This window comes from Bubalus kerabau, chromosome 14, assembly GCF_029407905.1.
Source record: "Bubalus kerabau isolate K-KA32 ecotype Philippines breed swamp buffalo chromosome 14, PCC_UOA_SB_1v2, whole genome shotgun sequence".
Classification (NCBI taxonomy): domain Eukaryota; kingdom Metazoa; phylum Chordata; class Mammalia; order Artiodactyla; family Bovidae; genus Bubalus; species Bubalus kerabau.
The window spans coordinates 78,795,168-78,807,447 of record NC_073637.1 but is presented as its reverse complement, the minus strand read 5'-3'; the positions used below and the strand labels follow the sequence as shown (position 1 = coordinate 78,807,447).

General features: G+C 42.5%; 1 protein-coding gene across 1 annotated transcript in view; it reads left to right on the top strand.

Annotated features, from left to right (window-relative positions):
- ATP6V0D2 (ATPase H+ transporting V0 subunit d2) overlaps positions 1-11,991 on the top strand; it is a 53,924-nt gene extending 41,933 nt beyond the window's left edge. The window contains exons 5-8 of the mRNA XM_055546735.1: positions 934-1,011; positions 7,973-8,149; positions 9,329-9,406; positions 11,063-11,991. Of these exons, the coding sequence (XP_055402710.1) occupies positions 934-1,011; positions 7,973-8,149; positions 9,329-9,406; positions 11,063-11,224 (495 nt within the window). The 3' untranslated portion in view covers positions 11,225-11,991. The remainder of the gene's footprint in view (positions 1-933; positions 1,012-7,972; positions 8,150-9,328; positions 9,407-11,062) is intronic.
- Positions 11,992-12,280: the final 289 nt, after the last annotated feature.

The window sequence follows — 12,280 nt, the reverse complement described above, 5'->3', positions numbered from 1 at the left end:
CAGCAGTCCAGGATGGCCAACCTGTGGACACCACACCACAGGCACCACCTTGTGCAGTGTGGCCGTCTCTCTGGACCGTGCTGCTGCCCTCTGAGATGCCCTGTGTGATGGGGGCTGAGTCAAAGGGGCTGTCCATTTTCACCCACGCAACCGCAGCATCTTTAGACACTCTCACAGAGCAACTGAATGGATATGCCCTCTATCTAGCTTCTTATGCTGAAACATATAAAACCTCTCCAAGGCACAGCATTGCAGCAGTTTCCTTTTTATAAAGAGACTTATGGGCTTCGAGGAGGCATCCCTGAGATACAACTAAGAGAAGCCACTGTTTTAAGCATTTCTAGGCATTAGTTCACTTAATCCACTCAGCAAAACTACGTGCCATCCCTGCTCCCCAGATGAGAAAACTGAAACATGGAAAAGTAAATTTAGTTGGTAGAAGTCAGCGAGCTAGTAAGTAATAGAGCTGAGACTCAAACACAGACTGCCTGACTCTACAGCCTACTCTGCCTTCCCTGTGTATTGCCCACGCTCAGCGCCATCCCAAATGTGTCTCCTGAGCGCTAGGACTTTCACTTTTCATAGGACCCATTCTGGACTTATTTGCTGAGCTCATAAGACAGTTTCATAGTCTTGTTAGAATAGTGAGAATTAACTATGAAATAATCCAAGAGCCATGCAAAAAAGTGCTTGGTAAGTTATTTGAAGCTATGGTAAGTTCAATTTTGTTCTTTTACAGAGTTTTGCTTTTTAGGCTGTGCAATGTGCTGCAAGGTCAAAGTTTGCACCAAATATATTATAAAATATCTCCCTATGGGAGAAGTGATTCAATTTTCATTAAAGAGTTTAATAAGTCGTGAAAAGCTGATCTAGAAATTTCCAAAAGGAAAATATGTTCATTTTCTTGTTTTGTGATCTTTCTTCTTTTTTAAGTCCTACATCGAGGCATTCTATAAATTCTGTAAGAATCATGGTGATGTCACAGCGGAAGTCATGTGTCCCATTCTGGAGGTAAGAAAGAGACCTTGACTTTTTTATGCCAAATAATGGGCTTACATGCTTTTTATTTATATAATCCTACCATTTTTTTTTTATTCTTAGAAGTTCTTTTATCTAGAAATAAAATAGCAGTATATTTTATCATGTGTATCATTTGATGTCTTCAAATAAGAGTGGTATTTTCCTAGTTTTCTACAGAGAAGAGCTATTTGGGAATTAAAAAAGAATAATGCTTATAGAAGTTTGATCGTGATTTACTTGGATGTAGTATGAAGGAAGCAGATTACAATTCGTTAAAAATTTAGTATGCTTTGGACAACTGGTGCACTATAGGTACCCATAACAATCACCAAGTTCCCTCCCAACATCGGGCCTGTTGGGAACCCCCACAACTTGTCAGCAAAACCTACTGCGGGTGGCACTTCTCCTATAAGTCCTAAAATAAAGGCCTCCACGAGCAACCCTTGAGCACCACCGCAGAAAGACCAGGGGTGGTGATTCACAGTTGGAGTGCCCACTTACTCCACACAGCGTGGCAGATGCCACCTTCGGCACCCACCTCTCTAACTGATGTTATATACTCCCTTTAATTCCTCTTCATCATCACAGCTTTCATCTGTGCCCAGAGGCCCTCTTGCTTGCAAATGTCAATCTGCTCACGCATGGGAGACTCAGGCCAGAGATCAAGGGATTGGAGGGGAATTCTGGGAGTAGTTTGCTCTGAGTGTTTTACCTGGATCTCTCTTGCTGACTTACTATTTCACTTGGATCTTAAAAAAAAGTATTCTCCGGTGGTCCAGTGCAAGGATTCTTTGCTTTCACTGCCAAGAGCACAGGTTCAGTCCCTGGTTGGGGAATTAAGAATCCTTGAAGCCACGTGGCACAGCCAAAAAACAAACAAAAAAAAACTTACTGGGCTTAGAAAGCTCTTGCTTTGCTCTATGGAAAGAAGTTTTGTCTAAAGAATATCCTTAATCATTAGATTATCAGTTATACTGGCTTCATTGATGGGTTTAGTTCAGTCTCTCAGTAGTGTCTGACTCTTTGTAACCAGTACACCAGGCATCTCTGTCCATCACCAACTCCTGGAGTTTACTCAAACTCATGTCCATTGAGTTGGTGATGCCATCCAACCATCTCATCATCTGTCATCCCCTTCTCCTCCCGCCTTCAACCTTTCCCACCATCAGGGTCTTTTCAGATGAGTCAGTTCTTCGCGTCAGGTGGCCAAAATATTGGAGTTTCAGCTTCAGCATCAGTCCTTGCAATGAACACTCAGGACTGGGTAGATATTAATATTTACATATTTGAATGACTTCTAATTTCAAGAAAAGCCTGATAAGAACTACTCATTGAAGAAGAAGAGAAGAAGCTGAAATAGCTTCATCTGCACATATTTTAACCTAATGTTCTGATACTGCATTTGATAAAAGTGTGTGTGCGCATAGTTGCTTCAGTCGTGTCCAACTCTGTGACCCCATGGACAGTAGCCCACCAGGCTCCTCTGTGCATGCAATTCTCCAGGCAAGGATACTGGAGTGGGTTATCGTGCCCTCCTCCAGGGAATCTTCCTGACCCAGGAATCAAACCACATCTCTTACATCTCCTGTATTAGCAGTTCAGGTTCTTTACCACTACGGCCACCTGGGAAGCCCCCTGATAAAAGTAATTCCCCTCAAATATCTAATTATTAAATTTTTACAGTTAAAGATACTGTTGAAAATTTAAAGTCAAAGCAGTCCTTGAGGTAAGAACTCTTTGGAGGACTCCAAAAATATTTTTTATCTCTATCTATATTACATAGGTGGTGGGCATCAAAACATATTTTTTCAAGACACGCCAGTTGTCAGAAAGTGAGTTCCAGACATGCTGAGCACATGATACAAGCAGCCTAGTGACCCTCTGAAGCACCTCACTTTCTTTTCATAAATTTAACTACTAGCCACTCTATAAAAAGCCACATTATCTATGGCACAAAGTATAGGTTCTACATGGCATAATTCCTGTGGCTTAGCAACGATTCACGTACTTTGTACCTACCAAATATGTGGGAGAGAGTTATGTTAAGATTAATAACCTTCACATCTGTCAAAATGACTATCACCAAAAAGAATATAAACAACAAATGTTGGCAAGGATGTGGAGAAAAGGAAATCGTCGCCACTGTAGTTAGGAACATAAATTGGTGCAGCCGCTGTGGAAAATGGTGTGGGGTTTCTCACACAAAAAAAGAAAGAAACTAGAACTACCACGTGACCCAGCAGTTCCACTCCTGGATACACATCTGAAAAAAGCAAAGATACTAATTTGGAAAGATACATACACGCCAGTGTGCATAGTAGCATTATTTATAATTTCCAAGGAATGGATGCAACCTAAATGTCCATCAACAGATGATAAGGTAAAGAAGATGTAGTACATATATACAATGGAATACTACTCAGCCATGAAAAAGGATGAAATCTTGCCATTTGCAGCAATTTGGATGGATCTGGAGGGCATTATGTTAAGTGATGGAGAAGGAAATGGCAACCCACTCCAGTATTCTTGCCTGGAGAATCCCAGGGACAGGGGAGCCTGGTGGGCTGCCATCTATGGGGTCGCACAGAGTCGGACACGACTGAAGCAACTTAGCAGCAGTCGCATGTTAAGTGAAATAAGACAAAGTACTGTATGTTATCTTATATGTGGAATCTAAAAAATAATACCAGTGAATAAAACAAAAAAGAAGCAGACTGGTGGATAAAGAGAACAAATTAATGGTTACCAGTGGAGAGAGTGAAGGGGGAGGGGCAGGATGGGGGAAAGGAAGGGTTATTATGGGATTTTATGAAATGTGAAAATCGTAAAGTGCTATAGAATAATCTTTCATTTAATAAAAAAGAAAAAAGATAATAACCCTACAGAGGTATACAACGGCAGTATTAAAGCTAACATTTATTGTATACCAGATACTGTCCTAGGTGCTTTATATATACAAATTCACTTGGACTTCAAAATAGCACATTGAGATGTGTAGCTTAGGACCTCTTTTTCAGAGGGGACACTGAGGCACAGAGAAGGCTAGCAAGTTGCCTGACGTCAAACAGCTGTCAGGATTTGAACACGGGTTATCTGGCTCTGGTTCTTATGTGTTTATCTACTGTGCTTGATCACCTCCACATCAAATTCACCTGCAGCTCTTCTATATGACGCCAAGTGCTAATTCTTAAGCAAGATCATACTCCACATGCTTTAAAAACCAGAAGCAAATAAGAATTACGTCTTTGTCATCCTTGGTAATGTGAAAAGGACAGCACGGTATTAGAAGAATACTTGTCGCCAGGAGGATTTGGTCAAAATACTATATGCCCTGTGTTCTCTTTGTCCTTTCCCGATACCCAAGATACTACCTTGTTGGATTTTTTTTCAAGCAATGTTAAAAATAAAAATCCATTTAACTATCTTTATACACTTAAGTAAAAATATCAGTTACACCTGGTGTGCAGTTATTACATGTCTAATTATATGATCAGAGGAGGTGTGTCAGTTTTATGTCAATGTCCCGGGTCATGTAATTACTTCCCCTTTTGTTTGCACAACCATGGAGCACTTAGAATTTCGAAGTTCTTCCATGTATTTTCTCATTTGATCTTATTTGATAAGAGACTTCAAAAGATTGAATATAGTGGAAGAGGGAATAAACCTAGGCTTGCAGGTGAAAATGTGACCTAATTACGAGACTGTGGCTTCATATTTAAAAAAAGAAATTGACTTACGTCCCAGGCAAATGTGCTGCAGTGGACTGTTGGCCTCTTTCCTGCTTTTCCGATGATCTGCACGGTTAATGAAGCCGTGAAAATACTAAGCACAGAGTATGCTTGTTTCACCTCCCTGGGCCAGGACACATGCCGATAAGGAGGGGCTGGTTCACTTCACTCTCTTCCTCTGCCATCGACCCATTGCTTCCACCAGGGAGACCCTTCCTCCTGTAAGGAACTGGCAAGAATTTTCAAACTAATCAGCCAACTCTGTCATAAGCAATGGATAAGGGTTTTGAATCTGTCAGCAGTGCATAGCTATCTTTTGCAATAGCAACAAAAAATAAGTTATGGTTTTACAATGCCTGAGTATCTGCAGGGAAAGGAAAGACAGAATGTTTAAGGTACGCTGTGCCACAGGATGGTTGCCCTCTGCAAGCGATACAGGGCTTACGGGAAAGCAGTACCACCCCAACTACTCGCCTCCATAATCAGGTGTCACGGCAAAGTGTCTGCTTAGGGACGGTCAAAGACAGGATGGCCTCTTTACAATTCAAAAATTATAGTTCTTTTCATGAAGAGAATACACACACAAACACGCACACAGCCTCTAGGCTAGAAGAAAGCAGTAGATAGACGCTTATAATAAAAGGGAAATTAAAATATAATAAGGCGCCAAAGGAAATCGTATCCAATTAGAGAGAAGAGAGAAGGGCTTCAGATGAAAAACATTGTATTTCAGGAGATCCTCAAAGGCAGGTAGAATTTCAACCTGGAGAGTTATGGGATGGTGTGTATGCTCTGTAGGCAAAGGGGAAGGACCAGAAGTTGGAAAGTGAGTGGCGTGTGCAGATAAGCAGCCGTGTCCATCAAAGTCCTCTCTTCTGGCGAGGCTTGGGAAGCCTCTCCCGTTCCCTCCCAGCTACCTGTCCCTGCCGCCTCTGCAGCTGCATCCCGGGACTTGGAGCTTCGGGCACTGCCCCACGATGTCACGCTCTGCCCGCGCCACTTCTTCCTCCGCCTTGGTGCCTGCAGTGCTCCCCACCCCGCCCCGTTTCTCTCCTTGTGATTCTAACATTTTGGTGCTAGAAAGGACACTGAAGAGCATCTGGGACGATGAACTGCACTGTTGCTCCGCCTGCCCTGTTGGTTATTTTCAGGGTTTCTTATTGCCATGAAATCTCCCTATTGCATTTCTTTTCTTATCCCGGAAGGTCTAAGATTACTGACAAGTTTGATTATATTCAGTAGCCAGAGGCAGCTGCCTTCGCTTCCATATAAGGCTTCTCCTTGCCTCTGACGCACCCATAATTTCCATGAGAGCAATCAAAAGAATCAGAGAAACCAACTCTCGCTCTACTGATAGGAAACACCTGTTCTAACAAAACAGTTCCAGTAAGATCTGTTGTAAGTCTGGATTTGCTATTGGTTAATTAGTAAAAAAATAATACTGTAGAGCAATTCATTTCAGTTGTGATATGCATATGAGCAAGCTTGGGATCTTATTTCAAATGCAGATTCTAATTCACTAGGTCTGGACTACAGTCTAAGATTCTGAACTTCTAACAAGCTTCCCAGTGAGGTCAAAGCTACGAATCCTTGAAACACACCTTGGGTAGCAACATGGTAGAGAATATTAGAGAATTTTAGAGTGGTAGAACTGTGGACTATTCTGTTGGAGTTGGTAAACGTTTAAGATCTTCCTGTGTCAGGCACTAGATATTCAAAAAATAAACAAGACAGACATGACCCCTCAAAGATTTTAGAGTGCAGTGGGATGAAAGGAGCATGCAGAGATTTTAAAATAATGCGGTAAGCACAGGTTGCTTTGGGTAGGTGAAGAAGGTCTTCTTAGCCCAAGGACATCATGGAAGATTCCCCTGGCAGGCAGAGGAGGTACCTGTGGGGGACGGACTGAGATGGAATGGTCAGCGTGGGTAGAAGCAGAACCAACAGGAGTGTGAAGAAATAGAGGGCGATTTCAAGAAGGATTTGGTGGTCAGATGAAACAGAGAGGTGGGACGTGGGGCTGGGAGCTCAGTGTCTAGTAGGGCTCAGCACAGAGGAGACAGGTGGGGAGTAGACTGACCCCTCCTGAGAGAGCATGTGATCAGACCTCACCATTTACAAATAAGGAAACAGGTCTGGAGAGCAAAGTCACTTGTCCCAAGTCCCATGATCCTTAGAGACAGGCTTAGATTTATCAATATCTACCCTAGGACTTGAAAGAAGAAAACCAATACCAGGGAAGTACAAACAAATGGTAAGTAGCCTGGTTTAAGTTATGACCAACCTAGACAGCATATTAAAAAGCAGAGACATTACTTTGCCAACAAAGGTCCAGCTAGTCAAGGCTACGGTTTTTCCAGTAGTCACGTATGGATGTGAGAGTTGAACTCTAAAGAAAGCTGAGCGCAGAAGAATTGATGCTTTTGGACTGTGGTGTTGGAGAAGACTCTTGAGAGTCCCTTGGACTGCAAGGAGGTCCAACCAGTCCATCCTAAAGGAGCTCAGCCCTGGGTGTTCATTGGAAGGACTGACAATGAAGCTGAAATTCCAATACTTTGGCCACCTGATGTGAAGAGCTGACTCATTGGAAAAGACCCTGATTCTGGGAAAGATTGAGGGCAGGAGGAGAAGGGGACGACAGAGGATGAAATGGTTGGATGGCATCACTGACTCAATGGACATGGGTTTGGGTAAACTCTGGGAGTTGGTGATGGACAGGGAGGCCTGGCATGCTGCAGTCCATGGGGTCACAAAGAGTCAGACATGACTGAGTGACTGAACTGAACTGATCTCAGCATTCAGAAAGGGATGTTAACTGGTATGACATGCACTTTTTTGTTCTAAACACTTTGCCAGGACCTTCTATGTACATTATCTCATCCTATCTCTGAATCGATCCCAGCAAGTTGGTCTTATTTTGATCTTTATGGAAGGGGCATTTGGGACTCTAGGGACCTACACGAGAGAAACACTTGAGTAACTGATAACAGAGAGCCTGGGAACTGCAGTTTAGTGGGATGCTCTGGCCTCCTGGGCTGTGAGCTCCTTCTCTGGCCAGCAGAGTTGCTCTGTGAAAGGAAGAGACTGTGGGAACATTAATAACACATGTCTGTATTATAATTAGCCATAGATTGGAAAGAAAGCAGATCGTTTTGAAAATGAATTTGTCTAGAGCATTTAGTAGGTGGTTCAATTTCATTGACTCTCATGTCTTGCAAATTCAGTTTGAGGCTGACCGGCGTGCTTTTATCATCACTCTGAACTCCTTTGGCACCGAGTTGAGCAAAGAGGACCGGGAGACCCTCTACCCGACCTGCGGCAAGCTCCACCCCGAGGGGCTGCGCCTGCTGGCCCAGGCCGAGGACTTTGAGCAGATGAAGAGGGTAGCAGACAGTTACGGAGTGCGTGCTTATCCCGAATGTCTCGCATGATTTCCTCTCGCATGCTTTAGAAATCCACACATCACATTTATACTTTATCTAACATGGTTATAATGTTTATAGGCTAGAAAGCAGTATTTCTTGCTATGATGTTTCTCCCAAAGAAATACATCGACTTTCTAACCCAAACTAGTGTGTTTTTTAAGATTCCTGCCAAGCAAGTACTTGTTTAAATCTCCAGAGGATGGTCATTTGAACCTTTTTTTTTTTTATAAAGTGCTTGATAGAGCAAATTCCCCAAGGGACTGGTGCAGTGGAAATGTGAGCTCATGTCAGAGTTATGTGAAAGAGCCTGCCCCAGCTGCCCTTTCAAGTGCCCACTGGACAAACAGTGCTAGGTACAGAGTGTCTCCTAGAAGGACATGGGAGAAATGCTCATACTGTTTACCACACCCTTTGCTCGGTGGCCAGCATTCGGGAAAGAGGGCTGCCGCCTCCTCTCTTACTGTGGCACCCGGCTGCTCTTGGACAGCCTGAAGCTTCTCAGCTCAAGGGTATAACCTCATCCCCTGGCACCTTCCCTTCTGACTTGCAGACAGTAACACACACCCTCCAGGGAGCTTTTCCAGAACTAGAATGACACCCCTCTCATCTTTGCCTCTGGATTTTTGCCCCCAGGGAAAGAGAAGCCAACCAACAGTGCACGAACCTTTGTAACGTCTCTTGTGTCACTGCAAGAGGCTCTTGAGCGCAATCTTAAAATTGAGCTTCTCCCCGGTTTTCACCCCTTCCTCACTTAAAATTCCATATGAATTTTATCAGTTGTCATCTCAAAGAACCGTGAAGCCACACTGATTAACCCACGAGCACTCATTTAGCCTCTATAATGTGTCTAACCAACCCTAAGAGACAAATGTGGAAATTAGCTCATACCACGTGCACAGAGAGCGGAATTGCTTTTGCCTCCCGCCTTGTAGGCCTGAATAAGCCCACAGAATGGAATTCCATCCCTCCTCTCCTTGTTTGGATTTTTTTGTAATTTCCTCAAGAGACCAAAGAGCCTACAAAAAACATTCAGGCCTTCTGGATAGATTTTCTAAAACAGATGCACAGTTCTTATGTTGCTGGAAAGATACGATGTTTATGCTTATAAAACATGAAAACTTGTTTAAAAAAGAACGTCTTGCCTTTGTTTTTCAGGTATACAAGCCTTTGTTTGAGGCCGTAAGTGATAGCAGCGGGGGAAAGACTTTGGAGGATGTGTTTTATGAGCGTGAGGTATGGTGGAAACGGAAATGCTCCTAGCATTTACACCCTTTTTCTCATACTCTGGGTTTTAGTTTTTTGTATTTTTTTAACGCCTTGGATTTTCTTTACAGTTGACCAGGCCAACTGACTAGGCACATCCGTAGCTTGGACAGGTATTAGTTAGTATTTCTGCCTTGGAGCGTCAAGGCCCTGAGGTTCACAAATGATGGCTTCTTGTGGGATTGTCCCATCCAGACAGATGTGCTCATAGTGAAGTTCCGGGAGTGAGGCAGCTGTGCTGTGCCTAAGTCACTTCAGTCGTGCCCGATTCTGTGCAGCCCCATGGGCTGTAGTCCACCAGCCACCTCTCTCCAGGGGATTCTCCAGGCAAGAATATGGAAGTGAGGTAGCTCGTCCATAATTACCCAGAGAAACAAAGCTAGGATGCCCTCATGATCATGTGTTGACAGCCATCATGGAGCACGCTCTGTTAAGGGCACACCCTCTAACCCATCCCTTCTTCAAGGAGGGTTTATCACTCCTGTGCAGTTACAACACTTAGGAATTATTTGCGTGGAAATCCATCCAGTCTAGATTATTCTGTTTCCCTGAAAAGGCAGAAGAGTACTTTAATCTTATAGCCAGTTCATGGGCTACTAAAACGTGCAACAAGAGGACTTTGGGCAGCTAGCCCGATGGCGGACCCCCCACATCCGGACAATTTTTTACAATGTGTTTTATTCATTTCCCTAAAACCACTGGTTTTAGAGAGAAGCCTGAAATTTACCCACACTTTAGGGTCAGACTGGCTCCAGAAAGCAGTATGAGAGTCTTCCTGTAAGCCCTACTCTAGACATTTTCTAACAGCTCTCTAGAAGGAAGTGAAAACAATGCAAGTTGTTTCATATATTAGGGATGCTTTAAAAGCCCACACTCTTGCGCTTCTGCAAAAACCGCTGTTAAAGGGGCCCCCTTGGCAGGAAAAATGCCTGCCTGCTCCTGACAGTGGGGAGCCTCCCCTTCCTGACAGCTTTGCTGGAGGTTTTCAGAACAGAGTAAGGGACTTGGTACCTCTTCTTTTTCCTAAATGGAAAAGAATAAAGGGATTGTTTCATTTCAGACTGTACCCTAGTTTAAAAAAAAAATTTTTTTTTTAATTTTCTTTTAACAGTTTAACTATATGTCTAAGGAAACTCATAGCATCACCTGGTCCAGATTCCAGAGTCCTGTATGACATTGCCCTGAAAAGGAGTTCAACAGCCTAAAAATGACTTGAAAATTGTAAACCATTGTGGCCAAGGAAAAATATCTTATCTAAATGAAAGAACCCGAATCAATATCACTACCAAGTTACTCACACACACACACACACACGGACGAAGTCCTAGGAATCGGTGCATCAGTGCTCGCAGTGTTACTGAAATTTGGAGCTTGTCTTATAATTTTCCAAACTTACTTCTTAAACTGCTGGTTGTCTGCCTTTCTCTGCAGAGTGACACTCTCCTTTCAGACTTGCTAAATTTCCTGCTGTTTCCCTTTCTTTGACCCAATTTGGAAATTGTCTGTTTAAATACATATAAGTACTAAACAAGCACTAGCTGGTCTGTAGCTTCATATTATTTCATTAATGTAGTATGTTCCATATAAGTTGATGGTGCATGTTTTTTTTTTTTTTTCCTTCCTCAGGTACAGATGAACGTGCTGGCATTTAACAGGCAATTCCACTATGGTGTGTTTTATGCATACACCAAGCTGAAGGAACAAGAAATGAGAAATATCGTGTGGATAGCTGAATGCATTTCACAGAGACAACGAACTAAAATTAACAGTTACATTCCAATCTTATAACCCAGTGAGGGGCCTCAAATGTAGAAAATCATAAATGTTAAGAGGAAGTTATGAGGGAAATAAAAGAGTTGTGTTGTATTATCTAGATCACACAAAAGTAAGAGACGTTGCACTTCATGAATCATACACCCACTGGAAACACAGCAAAGCAACCCTGAAACAAAGCATATCTTTTGCCAGGAGCCTTAAATCTTGTTACATCTCATTCTTCACTGGGCCTTAGACATTAATTTTAATTAACCTGTGGTGCTTTCCCTATTCTCGTTTTCTTCTTATAAAATCAAATCTATTAAAAAGTGTTTTGCTTTTCCATGTTTCTCCACAAGCTGAGTGTCTCCTTTACTCGTTAACTGTCCATTCTTTATCCATGTCCACAAAAATCCAGAGTAGTACATAGACATCAAGGACCACACACGGTGGGAAACACTGTATTTTCTTCTGATTCACGTTGATCTGGTAGGCTTGGGAAAGCTACGCAGTTCCAAATCATAGTCCACAGGTGCAGCCAGTGTTAAATTTCTTATTAAGGCTGCCACCTATGAATTATTTTCTCACAACTTTCATTAAACAAAAGGTATACCTCTCTTTCTTACAGTTTCTTCATATTAATACTTTGAGAAGAAAAAGTTGTTATATTTTATTCATTCAGAAACATAAATCATAGGTTCACAGGATATGGATTCTCTATAAAACTCCAGTTTACCAGAGAAAGAAAAATCAACAAACACTGCTCCAGTGCTTTCTTTAAAAATAAAAATAAAAAAATTCCTAAATAGAAAAATCTGGGTTTTTTGTTATATTTAAAAGGTAAACATATATTTATATTTGAAAGTTCTTCAAGTAAGAATATTTACAGAGTACAGAAAGTGAAGTCACTCAGTGGTGCCCAACTCTTTGCAACCCCACGGACTGTAGCCCACCAGGCTCCTCCGTCCATGGGATTTTCCAGGCAAGAGTCCTGGAGTGGGTTGCCACTTCCTTCTCTAGGGGATCGGATCTTCCCGACTCAGGGATCCAACGCGGTCTCCCGCACTGTAGGCAGACGCTTTACTGTCT